This window comes from Thermobia domestica, chromosome 10 (assembly GCF_964235325.1).
Source record: "Thermobia domestica chromosome 10, izTheDome1.hap1.1, whole genome shotgun sequence".
In the NCBI taxonomy this organism is placed as follows: domain Eukaryota; kingdom Metazoa; phylum Arthropoda; class Insecta; order Zygentoma; family Lepismatidae; genus Thermobia; species Thermobia domestica.
In genome coordinates this window covers 270335077-270351570 of record NC_137463.1, presented here as the reverse complement: position 1 = coordinate 270351570, position 16494 = coordinate 270335077, and the positions used below count along the sequence as shown (strand labels likewise).

Here is a 16494-nt window from a genome sequence, read left to right as displayed (position 1 = left end):
TCGGAGAGAAATTACCACATGCCAATTACCAAAACTAAAATTGATGTACAGTACGAATAGCTCATAACATTACATCCTTGAAGGGAAATAAGCCCCTCAATCAAACCACTAACTGTATATCTTAAAATCAAGGGGAAAATAAGTAGAAAGAAATTAAATACCTGAAAATTTGAATTTGATGAATAGAAGTCGGGTACAATGAAGCACCGAATGGATTCGTAAAAAAAAAAAATAAATAAATAAATAAATAAATAAATAAATAAAATAAAATAAAATAAAAAAATAAAAAAAAATTAAAAAATTGTCACACCAAAAACGAAAACATAACTTAATGTAATATTGTACATGGAATTTATGTTTACTGATGAAATTTCCACTCCTAACGGACAATTGTTTTAATTGTGGTGAGCATTTCCCATTATAGCATACATAGTTCACTTTGATAAGATCACCTCGAACTGCACACTGCAACTTGTGTTGAGCTGTAATAAACTGTCACTACAATAACATCTATAACACTGTCAGACACTTATGTTCATAATCTATATAATTAAAAAAAAAAAAAAAAAAAATCCATCCCTATATTAATGAAAGGAAGAAGCAATCGATTTTTAACACACCAAATCCTCTGTATGAATGGACTGGGACTCGAACCCCACATCTTCGTCGTACCATGCCGATGCACTAACCTCTACGCTACCCAGTTCGCTCCCAGAATACCAATACACTATCTCATTTCTGAAGTCGGTCTTCTTTTAATCAGACCATACAGCTTGTACAATTCTGGTGACAAAAAGTAGGGCTGCCTTCCAGATGCTGGGTTTGAACAAATGACCATAGATCCTTACAAATTCCTTTTAGGTTTGGCTCTTTCTCCCTATATTTTTCCAGTCAGGGCTGGAAATTGAACGATAATATTGCAGTATGCATATGATAATTTCGTTGTGGCCTGATAAAATACCTACACTATTAAAGAAAATTACGGTAATTTTAAATAGCAAATTTGATACATTATTTATATTTTTAATATAGAATGAACAAATCAGTGATTAAAGTAGATCGTAACTACGAACAGGCAACAATGATTAACCATCTGCTTCATGCGATTTGCTATTTGTTTCACTGCCAATTCGAGTGTCCCCAAAATATACCTTTGTCCAGTTATCTTCCTTGGAGCAAAAGCTAAGGAGTAATTTCTGAAAAAATCCATTGAGGTCAAAAGGATAAAAGCAAGACTATTTGAAAACATTCTGCTGATTCCTGATATAACATGTGAGTTACTTGACCTGTCTTTTGTATAGGAGGTTGAGGGGGAACTATATTTCAGGAAATAAAGTAAAATCAAATTTACTTGCAATGTCAGTATTACAAACTAGCAGAAAATAAACCAAAACCTGAATAAATTTTGCTGTGTATAAACGAATTAATTTTCTTTCTTGTTTTAAGCTAGGCTTTTGGAAAACAGATAAAGACTTTTGTAATTTATTTTCTGAAAGTTCTGCAGCAAGTTATTTCTTGACCAGGATAGCACCCTGCGGTTTTGTTGTGTTTACATCAGTTTCTTGGTAAGCGTGATGGGATAGGGGAGCGGAGAGCGCCACTCTGCAGTGTATCCAACGAATTTTAATAGTTGCAGTTTACATGTTATAAGTAACCTAAACTGTTTGGGCTTAATAAAGAACGCCATAAATTATATAGTTGTCATTGAATGCAGGAATGGTGTCCTGCAGTAAAGCAGATGTATTGTGGATAATGGTATATACATGGAAATTAAAAATTTGAGAACATAGCACAATTGACAACTCAATGAGTTTCTACCGTGTATTAAGCAGATAGTATAAAAATTGATTACGGTTTATTTGATTTCATTATAAAACAGGAGCAACCTATAAAATGCAGGGAATGATGATGCCAATGACTAAAAGTTTTAATTTAGGGTTGATAGCTTAGACTTGCGCATAGGGCCTGTTTAAATGAAGTTAAGCTCGCGATGCTTGTGTTTGTTTTAAGTGTATGTTTATCTGTTGATAAATAAATTATTTTCTCCAGTTTTAGCCAAGGAAGAATTTCGATACGTTTTCACTCAAGAACTGTGGGAAGTCCTCTCCGCATGTGCCTTTGCTTACGTGGTTCTGGGTTGAAATCCCAGTGAGCCAAAAAATTAATTTTGCAATCCTTCACTTTAATTAATCATCTGTCTCCTCTAACATAAAGAGTTTGAGCATGGAACGTTAAACTAAAGAAATTTCATTTCATTTTTTTGATGAATGAGAACCCTTTTGGGGGGAAAAGGAGGTGATGAAGAAATTTCTCCTTCATTTTTAAAGAGCTTCTTTCATTTTTCCTTCATTTTATAGGATTGGATAGCCTGCCTTTCGGAATACTTGTAAAATCTGATTACAGAGCATCTTTCTTTTAGAATTATTATCGAAATCCAGACTTTTGATAAATGTGGAATAAAGGTATTGAAAAAACATCAGTGTGTGGGTAATGTAAGCGTAAGTATCATTGCTTCAACACATAATAAATTCACAATTTTTGAGTACAGAAATTCCCCTTGAATTTCTCTCAGATTCTAGCTCTCAGGTGACAAAGAATTAATTCTACTAACTGTTTTCACACACAATATAATTCTGAAACTTGGGAGCCTAGTGTTATCTTTATGTCTGTAATATATAATCATTTGTAGACTGACTTCAGAGGACTGAGTGTTGCCTATAGTTCAAACATATCAGATATACGGTTTTCTTTAATAAAACCTCACCCTCCTCTATCTAAAAAGCCCTGTATTGTTATCCACATATAAAAGTCAAAGACAAAGGCAATCGTCTTTAACCAGGTATATTTTTATTTCACGCCTAAGAATTAAAATGTGCTACGTATGGTTGCAAGAGGTTTATTATTGTTATACTGAACTTAGGTACCTAAAATTGGCACTCATCTTCATGAATTTATGTAAGAATCGGCCGCATGATTTTCGGCCAAATGTTTCATCATCGGTATCTTTGAGCAATGAGATAACAGTGGGAGACAAACTTCGTTCTTCTCAAATTTGATACTTTGAAAAACTTATGCAAGTGGTTTTGTTACTCAATTACATATCTATTCACTGTGATCAGTTTTAGAAGTAGCATTAATTTTATAACATAATGCCTGTAAGAGTTACCCTGAAAATGTATTTTATATGTTTTGTTTTCAATTACGTAATTCATTTTTTCTGAATTTCACTGGAGTTATAAGGAACCTTCATTTGTCAGGCACTCCACTTTAACCTTTAATCGCTCCCCTACCATTCAATGTAACATTTGGTATATTTCTTTTAAATAAAGTTTTCAAAATACGGCAGAAATACTGGATTTTTTAAATGACCAAACCATGCTAAATAATGATAGGTTAGACATCAGAGAAAGTTATCTTTATCTACCATCTCAATCAGGGGCGGATCCAAGTCTCCTTCGGATGTGGTTAGGAGTATTGCGGTGAAAGATTATCAGTTTCTCTCTGACTGGACATTTGCAGCACATCCGAATATGATCTGAATGCATAAGAATTTTGTTACTCAAGACACTGCTTAAACAATCAATCGGAGATCACATGGTCCAACTTGGTAGCAATTTCGAAGACGTCTTATCTCAAACCTACACAATAGAACTTGCTTTAAACAATGAAAGCGCAGTTGCCAAATGTATAACTTTGATTCACAAAGAAGAACTTCGTGATTTTGTTAATAGGAGAAGTAGAAATTCCTTACACTCGAATGCTATGAAGTTGTTAGTGTTTCTTTGTACAACATTGAGATTTATTAGCAACTTATTGCCAAATTAATATGGAGTGTGTATGTACTTTTTTTTTCAGGTCCATTAAAATGCTCTGGAAATAACTTACATAACTTTTGAAACTGTATTTGTCTTAACTTGAACATGTGCGTGAAGTGATTTATTGTGAACAGGACAAAAAGAACTGTGATAGATTAATTACAAGTAATCCGGTTACAAACATTGTTGCTTGTATTTTAGTTACAAAACCGGTCGCCAGCACTCGTTCGCTGGTCAGGTAATAACTCTCTAATTAGTATCCAAAATAAACATACAAACACTATGATATGGATATTAAAATTATGAATCTCTGCAAAACATATAATGATATTTGTTGCTTCTATCTCCAGTGCGTGAGGTAACTGGACTTTGTGGTGGGCAAACACCATAAGTGCTAATGTTCTCGGAGTTCTCTCGTTTCCTCCCGCTTTCTTCATTCTACCTTATCACCGTCTCCTTTAGCCTCGGTGCATAAACGTGGGACGTTAAGAAAAATGTCCTATTTTTAAATTAGACCCAAAAATATTATTTTACGCTAAATTTCATGGCAATTCTACCTTCTGTCAAGAAAGGAAATGAAATATTTAAAATGCAAGAATAATTCCGATGTTTCATTACGTTACAATAACCATTACGGCTTTTAAATTAATAGTATCCGCGGACTGAAAGAAGTTCTTATAACAGCATTCCTTATTAGAAATTCAGTAGCTGATATTTATTTACTTCACTTTGCAATTAAAAACTGCTCTACTTGCGGCGATGGAAACAAACAAGAAATTTTGCATTTTTTTTTTCTCGTTCCTTTGCTTTTCTGAGGTAAAACAATATTAAAAATTAAAATCCACAATTACATTTATGTTTACTTGTTTGATTGTCTCATACTGATGTATCTACACCATCTTTTCTTTATATTGCACAATTTAACCCAAAGTGTAACCGTATATGAATCCAAAATAAAATTTTCAACCCTGGAACATTCTTTTCCTGCCATGATATTATGTTGGACACGATAGTGCACTATTGAAATAGCAATATTATAACACGGATATATATACAGTACACTTTGGAAATAGTTTTTGAAAAATGACAGTGCACACTTCTTTCCGGTCCTTCTGCATGAACTAGCAAGGAGAGGAAAACGCTTACTGATAAAACAATTGAATGAAAAGCTGCATGGAGAATACCAAAATGATAAAACCCAAGATCAGTGGGGGAGGTCATACAGACCTCACGAGAGGCATTTAGTGAAATGAGAAGTATCTTATCTATTTATGTATAAATGAGTCTGAGCCAAAGTGGACTCAAATAATTCGTATCTTTATTCACTTATCTTACTGATAAGCAAATTAAGTCGTTTTATTTCTTTAATTTGAACCAGCGAAAGTTTTTAACAGAAAAAATATGGTAATGGAACTGGATGTTAACGTAAAAAAAAAAAAAAAAAAAAAAAAAATCATAATGTAATGTACATGAAGAAACAGCCGAAAGAATTGTTCGCAGTTATAACGAGCGAAGTGATAGCAAGATGCTGCAGAATGAAAAAACATGCTACCAAAGATGGAAAACCTTTTTTTTTCATTATTTAGGACTAGTTTTCATTGTTGTTAAACTTCGTAGGTATGAAATTACATTTTTTAAGATATTTTATTTACCTGAAACTGCATTATATGAAAGATATAAATAGAAAATGTATTTAAATAAAATCATATAGCTCTATAAAAAGTAATAATGGAAAAGAATAAGCTTTTAAAGATTAAGATATATATATATAGTTTCATTTAACATTTTATGTATATTCTGTTGTATTTTGTCTTATAAACGAAACCATACATAAGAAATCTAAAAAGTATTTGTCCCCTAAAACTTCATAAGGAAACTATCTAAAATGCCCGTTGTTTACACTGGGCGAGTTCTTCATGGAAAACAATTGAAGTCCTTCATTTCAATGAAGGTGTTACTATAAAAGCCCACAAAATACTCTATGTTTGGCACATATATTTCGAACTCCTCTACACTATTGGGATACGTTCCTTAATCAATGTGAGTTATATTTGAAGATTAATTTCAAACGGGTAGCCCATTAACTGTGATGTGATCATAAACAATAGAAACGTCTATACCAATGTGGCGAAAAATATAAAAATTGCGACTTCCATTCCCTTCAAACGGAATTTTTGGAAATAATGGTTCACGGTCCGCTTATTTCTAATGAAAGTTCATAAATATCTTATCTTTCTAACTTGGATTCATGATATACTCTATTTACCCCTTTAAGAATATAATACGCCCTTTAATGAACGTAGTAATTAAAGCCTAGCTCAAGAGAGATCCAAAATTTATTTATCCATTTTCCTGTGATGCGATCACAAATAACAGACAACATTACTTTCAATGCGGGACAAGGTTAGCTGGTTTAAACCCTGGTTTAAAAAAAAAAAAAAAAAAAAAAAAAATGGTTTAAACCAAGAAACGAAAAATGTTCGTAAAAGTGTAAGTGTTATTTCTGTCCATTTATGATATGAATATATAGAGCGAATTATTTAAACCAAAAAAACCTGGTTTAAACCAAAAAAAACTTGATTTAAACAAAAAAAAAACGGTTTTTTGGTTTTTTAATAAAAACCATGGTTTTTGCCAACCCTGATGCGGGAGAAAAATATACAATGTCTCTTCCTTCTTAAAAAGAAATTTTCAAAACGCTGAGGAACGCATCGGTTTATTTTTAATTGGAAGTTTTATGCAGTTTCATCTTCCTAACTTCACTGATTTATCTGATACTCCATTCTGGATAAAACATTTTAATCTTTACCTCCTTTAGCATACATAATAATAATAAAAAACAAATGTCTTCTTCTCAGTATTCATTGCTCTTGTAATTGAGGAGTTTTCTGTCTACATTAACATGGCGTGAATTTTCATTAAATCGCTTTCAAACTTCTCACATTTTTCTCCCTTCCCCTTAAACAAGCGGAATTATCGAAAACGAAATAGCTATGTGCTTCCTTTATTTTCAATTAAGACTTTATGTAATGAATTTCACACCTCCAATTCTTGCATTAAGCATTTTCTGAATAAACAATAGGAAATTTTATATTATAGAAATCAGCCCCCTTTCAGAAGCGAAATTTTCGCAGACGCTGAAGTAAATTAGTTTTTACTTAAGAATGTGTATATCAATTTTCATATTTGACACTTAAGGTATCCTTACAACGGGTACTTTCCAGGGTGGACAAAAATAATGAATTTTTTAAAAATCATTTTTGTTGATTTTTTTTATTTAAATGAAAATTTTCTCTTCGTGTAATACAAATCGTAAATTGAAGAGAAAACATTAGGAATTAAAAAATGAAATGAATTTTTTTAGTTTTACGTCCCACAGTTATGCCGGCTAGGCAAAAGGAGACGGTGAAGATTAGGACTGAATGAAATGGTGGAATGAAGATAGTGGGAGGAAACGGGAGAACCCCGAGGAAACCCATGCACACGGTGTTTGTCCACCACAAAGTTCACTTGGCGGGAGCAGGGTTTGATCCTGGACCCTATGCACCAGAGGTGAACGTTCTACCACTGAGCCACCGCGGCCCCCAGGGTTGAAGTTTGAATTAATCAAGAATCGTTAACCTACTTCAATCACAAGCATTGTTTCTTAAGCATTAAGGAAAAAGTACAACAACATGACATTTTTTTTTTCACAAAAGTTACTGATATTTGGCAGGGGCATATTAAAAAAAAAAAATCGGAACTAGCTTGCAGCACGAAATACACATAAATTTCGCCTAAAGTTGTAAAATCTAAAAAAAAAAAAAAAAAAAAAAAAAAAAAAAAAAAAAAAAAAATGTTTCGAAGAGGTGATCGGACCCCTCTAAATACGCCCCTATTATCTGGAAAGAAACAAACAGTTGCGCACACAAAAGAATTTTCGTCTTAAATGTCCACGGTGATTTCCCCGTTGGAATAGTTAACGATTTAAAAACCCTATGCTATGAAGAGAAGAAAGCAGGATTCCCACGTTGACCCGTTCAGAAAGAGATTTTTCCTGATCATCCTCTGCGTAACATTTGCTTTCATACTGTGCTCTACATACATTTCAGTCTCATTGTATTATGATTATTATCTATATATATAAAAGAGAACGTACAATTTTTTGTCCGCTCATCACGCTAATACGGCTGAACCAATTTCTTTCATTTTTGGGGGGTTATTAGGATTTGGACCCTAGATGGTTTTTATCATATCACTTTAATTTTTAATTACCAGTGTCTTGAGATAATTGACCATTCAGGTGTCCACAAATCCTTTGTTATTAGTTCATCATAGGTAAAAATAAACGTATTTATATGCAACCCGCATGACCGTGTCACTCGGCGGGTTAACATAAATGACAGGCGATATACAGCGGAAAATAGCTTGAATCTTCTGTTTAAAATTTTTTAATTGATTTGCTTATTTTTACAGACACTTTTACAATATGCCAGCACCGGGATGACCGCAGCGAAGCGGGGCGGGTTAACATAAATGACAGGCGATATAATGTTAAGATTTACTGCAATCTTCTATGGTTTTTATCATATCACTTGAAAGCGAAAAAGTAAAAATTATCTAAGTAACAAAGTTTATTGCGTTCCGGGGTGACCGCAGCGAAGCGGGGTGAACGCTGCTAGTCTTCCATAATCGAAATAACAATAGAAACGAAATTTTACTTATTTTCACCTTTTAAATTAATTTAAATCAACGATTTTTATTTAAAAAATCAAGAGGTTTAAATGAATCCACTCTGCCTCAGTTTCACAAGTAATGTAATGAAGTGATATTTATAATATCTCAGAGTTCCTACTTATCTGGAGAAGTGTATTTCCCTGACCTTTAGCAGGAAATTCCCTGACTTTAATGACAGGTGTCGGATAAGTTGACATATAAATAAGGAATAAATAACGGTGAATATAAGAACGTTTATTCTATAGAGATAAATAACAATCAATTGCTCATACGTATATTCCACTTACCACTCATAAAAATCTGAGCAATGTTCCATACTGTGCTCGTTAATGGTTGGCTAAGCTGAAACTGCGGGGCTATATTAATGTTAGAAAAATATATTTTATAAAATATCCCTTACTTTCCCTGACTTCCTTTACCAGTAGGAACCCTGTATCTAGAGCCTGGCCTTACTTCTCATCCAAATATAAAATGCATATAAGGTTTTTAAAGATTCTGAATGTTTATACTTTTAAAATAAATAATCACGGACACTATATCGAACGTGAACCTATTGATTACTGGGGTTAGCGTCTAACTTTTCCTGTCAGTGCGAGGCTATACGAAATGGAAAGAGGGAGCTAGTGAGTAAACACCAATCAATTAATTACACAAAGGAAAAAATGAAATGAACTATTTGAGTTTTACATCCCATGGTTATGCCGGTTAGGCTAAAGGAGACGGTGATGATGAGTAATGAATGAAATGGTGGAATGAAGAAAGTGGGAGGAAACGGGAGAACCCCGAGGAAACCCACGCAGACGGTATTTGTCCACCACAAAGTTCACTTGGCGGGGGCTGGGATCGAACCCGGGACCCCAAGCACCAGAGGTGAACGCTCTACCACTGAGCCACCGTGGCCCCCAATTACACAAAGAAATAAAGTATAAAATTTTATTAAAAAATATAAATAAATTGTTGTTTAGTATGAAACCAATCTACTGCTTGGGTTTGTATCCGCTACAAATATTCCCACCAAAAATTAAACGTAGATATACACGCGCAGAAAGTTCGTGCATTGGATAGTGAGCAGTTTAGATATTGACATGGATCTATTGTTTGATGTAGAATGTAAACATGTATCCTCACAGAGAATCAAACCCATGATTTCCATGCCATAGACAATGAAATTGACCGTTCAAATAATCATTGAAGTTCCTTTCCAAAATTTTGTTTCTTTATTAAGTAGCCTCTTTCAGTTTTGTCTGCCATCTTATCAGTACCGGTAAGCAAATAATAATAAAAAGGACCAATCACAGGAGCTCAATCTCTGAAGCCCGTAACTCGTTTTCTTTGATACCAAGTTGTCGTTGCCTGGATTAAGTGATTTATCAGTAGTTAGTGGTTGGTTTGTTGTTGACAATTTAGCGTTTCTTGCAGAAGTGATGTTGTGTGAAACAAGGTCCTACAGAGTAACGTGGGATCCGAACCACATGTGCTCACGCCGGGAAACAAACCCGTGGTTCCCACAACAAAGGAATGCACGCTAATCGCTTAGCCACGAGAAAGCTCGCATTTCATTACATAAATAAATGGAAAAAAAATGTCGAAGATAATGTGATGAACATTATGAAATATTCTCTGATAAATTAAGCAATGACTTATACTAAAATAAACTACAATGGAGTGCAAGATATTGGAAGTTAGCAAAAACATTCTTCCCTATATGCTGAAACATAAGTTCCTTGAATAGATTTGTGATACGGTATTTCACTTTGAAACATATATCTTAAATTCAATTCTCGGAAAAATCTGAAATATGTTAAAAATTTTCAGCCTTGCAGAACTCACTTAAGTTTCATGTCCCGTGGCTATAACATTGTCTTTACAAACTGATTAAAGTAGCGACAAATCCATGGAATGGCTCATTGAACCACTACTTTTTTCCCCATTGTTTTTATAAATCCATATTACATGTCGATGCGAAGTTAAAACCTATTTATCATTTGCATACAGCATATTTCAGAAAGAACAAGTAACGTTCTTAGAAAGCGTTTAAGGAACGAATTACATTACATGGGAGACTTTTAAAACACTATATTCCTATGCCTTAATACTTATGGGAGACTTTTACCATCACAAATTAACTATTCTTTGATCCGAACACGAGGGATGATGACTTCATGTGTGTTTCTATTATTTATTATTATTAATAATCTCTGATGTTTGAACCGGAAGTTGGGACATGACACTTGGTAAGAAAGACTCTAGTTGTCGAGCTGAACATTCGCCGTATTGAATTTAAGATTGTGAAGATACGCCCAGTGTAGGACCTTGCCCCCCCCCCCCCCCCCGCTTTATGTTGTATGGTAATTTTTTATGACATTCCTTATCATTTTATTTTCGCGCCCATTTTATAAATCCATACGCATTTGACGCTTATGCGCACATACAATTAATTTTCAATCAATCTGCACACTATTTTGCATAAAAAACGTAATTATAACCCTCCGTTAGCAACAGGAGTGACGCATAATCCCATATCGGATTACTCTGTTGTTTAATACTACAAATATTCTGTTTTTGCGCCTTCTGAAATATGCTGTATAAACTTCGGAAAGAACCATGTTTAAAACATATACGTTCTTTGTTCTTATTAACTTTCTTTAGTGAAGTATGGTAGCGCTGGGGTGACTGATTACCCCTGTTAACAGTCACGCTTGTAAACTTAATATAATTAATAAACACTTGGTATTATTTATATTCTCCCCCAAATCACTTGGTAGTGACTTTGGCTTACTTAGTCCTCATTACAGCTTGTTATCTGTAATCGTGATGTATGAGTGAACATACGTCATAAAAACTACAGTGCATACAACACAAGCCAACTTAAGCTAGGTGGCCACTAAAAAGCACGAAAGCCATTTAACCGAATCAGGGCAGGAACAAAGTTGGGCGATCCGAACGGTAGCAAGGGAATGCGACCGTAGGGTGCAGGCAAGTCAGCGATGGTGTATACACATAAACCAAGGTCGTTTACAAGGGCTCATTGTAAGTTACGTAATTTCCTACTTCGGAGCAGTCGATGGATTTGAGGAGTTAAGGTCCAAAGTTGGTCGTCTGACTCTAGCAAAATTTTGAAAATTTATCGGGAAGAAATGGATAATTTCCTCGTATCTGTGCTTGATAAGGAGATCGAAAATTTTGTTTGTTAGTCATATATATGCGGTTGGAAACGTGGAACTTTTGGCAAGCGGAGGGAACTATTTCACGCAAAGTTACCGAATGGTCGCATTGTGGGAAAGCAACGAGCGTTTGTATTGTCAACTTGGCTGAAAATACATAAAGACGCTGCGGTGGATGTGAATTGACAGTGATAGAATTTGTAAAGCAATGCGTTGATAATGAGGAAAATCTTTAAAAACTTCGCGAAAATCAAGGAGTCATGAATTTCAAAACGAATTGCAAAAAGTGTGGTAAGAAACTGCAAAGAAACGTGTGAGGAAAGTTCTACTTTTCAATGTAACGGTCTCCCTTCCCAATTAGGTCACGGGTTCAAACCCTGCTTCCGCCAAGTGAACTTTGTGGTGGACAAACACCGTATGCGTCGGTTTTCTCGGGGTTCTCCCGTTTCCTCTCACCTTCTTCATTCCACCATTTCATTCATTTCTCATAATCATCGTCTCCTTTAGCCTAACCGGCATAATCGTGGGACGTAAAACTCAAAGATATTTTTCCCTTCCCAATTAGCTGTAACAAAGACAGAAAACAACGTGCCCTGCGGGTTTCTAACCCACCTTCACTCGGTAACGCTCCTTCGGCAATACTATGTACATTAAACATTAAAGTTTGGTACAGAAAGAAATCAACCTAGCTTCTAACCTATATGAAAGGAGATGTGTTCTAGAACCTTCCCAACCCAACCAAACAGAACTTAACCTTTTCCCCACCACACAAGGTAACGAAAGCGAACAGAAAGTCATTGAAAAAAGTAAAAATTGAAAAATTTTAATTTTTTATACCTTTTATTACGCTTTCGGTGGACAAATAGCCGGACCACCAACTTCGGATTAAATGCCGATTTGAAAGATACTAAATACCACCCGAACACTTCTATCTATAATTGCAATTATGAACGTATTTGACCTTAACTTTTCTGTCCTGAGGTGGACAAAAATTCTATGTTTAGTACTGTTGATGCCCCCAGTAATGAGCAGAACAATGTTGAAGTTAGTTTGAGTCAGCGTGGAAATAAAAGTATTGGATTCAGAGGCTAAAATATGCTTACGTGATCATTAACGCAAAATCGTAAAAAGGTAGAGACCGACATATTTGCTCAAAAAAATAACGAGAACAGCTATTCGTAATATTGCACATAAAACTTCTGTTAAAAGAACGTGCACGTAAAGTATTCAGGTTAGGTTAGGTGATGCATAATATGCTATTAATGGGATGTTCAATGTTGCAACCTAATCGTACCCGAATTTGGTGCTGGTGTAGTTTTAGCGCACCACATTTTGGAAGATTTACAGTTGACATATTAAACACATTTCTGCAGGCAACAGAATGTTATACAAAGTAATACAGCTGTATTTTAGTATTTAGTTTTAGAAGTGTAGGGTTACTAGTGTAAAATCATTACAAGTGCTTTACGATGGATAAAATAAGTGAATGCACATGAGAGATTATTCTATTAGATGTTATTTTCCACCGGCGGTGTATTTCTGCACAGTGTACAGAAGCTGTATTTTAGGTTTACAAGTGAAGCGTTACTAGTATGAAACCATAACAAATGCTATTGAACCTCATATCTTTGCCAAAATCCACTTCTTTTCACTATCCTCACATACGCGTATACCCACCATCGCTGACGTGACTGCTCTCTTCGTATGGATCTCTCCAGCTTCGCCCTGCCTGACTCCATTAGGTATCATACGTGCCTTTTAGTGGTCATCTAGAAGGATGTATGCACTGTAGTTCTTATACCATACCTCCGGAAGCCGTTTATACGCAAATCGAAAAAGAATTTAATTTTTCAACAATTAGGCCTGCTTCTTGTGGGTCCCTTGGTGGCCCAGCGCAAATTTTTTAGGAGACAATAAGAAGGATATTAGTGAAAGACTTTTAATTTTTCAATTATTTCGAGTGGTCCGCCAAAAGTAAACCTGCACGCCGAATTCTTAAGCTGCACCAAATCATGTGCCCATGCACTCATGGACATCAATTTCAAATTGAAAGATATTTTAGCACTAATCACACTAATCTATCATAGCAGAATTATAATAATTTCACTCACGTTGTTTCTAATACAACATACGGTGGCTGCCACAACTTATCTGGAATGCCCGCCATCTTTTTCGGTTTATTGGCTGATAATGTTGCTAACTAGTGATGAATAATTCTCCCAACATTAGAAAGGAATTCCACCAGAATCTTACTATGTGTAGCTAATGAGACGAAGGAAGAGGGACAGATATATTTTTTGCGTAGGCATAGTATTTATAAATGGTTTTTGCATTTTTCCTTTAAATTGCGACCCGAAATTTTTGTAGACACTGTTATAAAACAAGCCTCTCATTCTAGATCAAGTTGCGTCAACGCAACACAAAATTTGCGGTCTACTATGTGATAATCGATATTTGAATTCAAAGAAACGACAGTAACTATTCCGGCTGGCCCATTACATAGCGGTTTGCGTTAATTAAACGCAAAATTTGCAATAATCACGGCAATAGTTATATTCATATTTTGATATTTTTTTGCCTTGTTGTACGTAGAATTTTTAGAAAACTCCTATAATATATCCTTCGGCCCTTTGTGCCGAAGAGTAGGTCTGACATGTTAACCCTACAATCACAACGTGTGATCACCTCAGTCCATATAAAATGAGTTCTGCGCCTGCGCCGTTATGAGTGAAACACGATATTAGTTTCGGTTCAGAACATGCTGTTGAAAGTGTATGTTGCATTGTTGTGTTAGTGCGGTAATTTCTATGGTCCTTTGAGTGCTGGGGTCATATATATCCTCACGTTGTGATTATTATATGTTTCAGATGTAAAGCGACATGACCTTGTGTTGGCTTCGAGCGTTGCGTCCAATTGGCTTTGAGCGGTGTTGACAGTTCGCGACAAGCAGTTCTGCACGCTGACTTCTAGCGCTACTGCAAATCTTGACAATACCAGGGGCGCTACTTATAAATATTCCATTAGCACATTGACTGCTGACTTTAGGAAGTAAAGAAAATATTTACAAACACATACGTGAAAATTAAATCTTTTTATGACAACTGCTTGTCATGTTACATGCTTTTAAAGGTTTCCATATAAAACAATTAGTAAAACAAGCGTTGAGTTCCGTGTTCAATTTCCAGTGGATTTTTGTTTCGATTTTTAAGTACAACTCACAACTTTTATTACAGGCTAATCAGGGGTGCAGCCAGCAAGTTGTTCTAGGAGAACATTACTTCCAGGGGAAGGCAAGCTTTCACATATTAAATGCACAACAAATGACCTCTTTCAGAATATGAAAGTATTTTAACTCGCCAAAAATACATACATACTATATATTTTCACGATGCTAGCTTATCAAAAGACGGATCTTGACAGTAGGGAAGTTAGAAACCGGATTGTAAGAGATGAATCAATAAGCTGTTGATAAGAAAACAAATCCTGTTTATGACAGTTTGTTAACTTGTGTGTGACTTTGTGCTTATGTGGGTTAAAATAGTAAAGGAAAAACTCGAAAAAATGTCAATTCAGATGTATGCAAAAATATAATAGTGAATTCACACGGTGTGTACCCACTTAGAGAAATGAGAATATAAAGCATATGATTAATTTTTAGTTGTTTTCATTGGGTACAGAAACCGTACCGTACTGAGGATGATCTCTTTCTTAATTTTCATGTTTTATTATGAATGTCCCTCATTTACATTAGCTATTAAATAAGTTTATTAAACATATACCAGAGGAACCTCATTTCGGGGTTGGAAATAGTTTGGAAAGACATGACCGTCTTTTCCCCCGTGGCTACACCTTTGAGAATAGTAAGCGAGCGAATTAAATAATATCAAGCCTCTTTGGAATCTGATTCATATAATAGTAAATTACTCCATATATGAACGCTACGCATATATATATATATATATATGATATATATGCCTAGCATTGTAAGAACAGAAAGTATGGTACGTCCGTAATATTGTTTGAAATTCATTTCAAGACAAATTCTTCTTTATTCGACAGAAGAAACGCAGTATGTTTTCTGTTTATTTTTTCCTTCACGTATCGCTATGTACCACCCCGTCATTTGTCTTGTGAATGAGGAAAACCCAGAAAAGCCTCATGCAGGATGGCTGGCCTGAAATAGCTTTTTACAATTTTTTCGACCGAGTGCACTCACCAGGAATCGAACCCGGGACCGCTCGCGAAAGCGTTAGCCACTACGCTACGCGAGGCCACATCTTGAAGTTCAAGACTTGTTTTAATAATATTAATGTAAATTACATTAGGTTAATAATTATGCCTTACATTTTGCATTATACCATTCTTAAAAATAAAGTTAGAATAAATAAGTATTACTTGTAGTATATATAGAAAACGTTGCATATATACCTAATGCTGAGGACAATTAACGACACTTAAGGATATGCGCGAATCAAGACAGACTTTGTGGAATTCGATACAGCTCAAAAATTTCGACTCGTCTCAAAAGTTTTCGCGTAAATTTTAAAATTATTTCGAAGAAAATATTCACTTAGAACCACCTATCTGTGTTGATACTAGTACCAGCTTTATTAGTTTAGAATGCGTAAACCTACTGGATAACCTTTCGAAAATAAGCATCTCATTTCAGTCAATAAAAACCAATAATTCTATGTCGTAATATTTGATAGTACTTTAAATATAATAATAATAATACTTCAGCATCTATCTATAGTAACCGCGAGGACTTGTAATGCATGAGCTCTACACGAATCATATAG

General features: G+C 34.9%; 1 protein-coding gene across 2 annotated transcripts in view; it reads right to left on the bottom strand.

Annotated features, from left to right (window-relative positions):
• The window catches only part of Cypl (peptidyl-prolyl cis-trans isomerase-like 1 Cypl), a 54853-nt gene extending 40898 nt beyond the window's left edge, over positions 1-13955 (bottom strand). The window contains exon 1 of one of the 2 annotated variants that reach the window (XM_081729598.1): positions 13807-13955. In XM_081729598.1, coding sequence (XP_081585724.1) covers positions 13807-13862 — 56 coding nt within the window. In that variant the 5' untranslated portion in view covers positions 13863-13955. The remainder of the gene's footprint in view (positions 1-13806) is intronic. The other variant, XM_081729600.1, reaches the window with a different exon arrangement.
• Positions 13956-16494: the final 2539 nt, after the last annotated feature.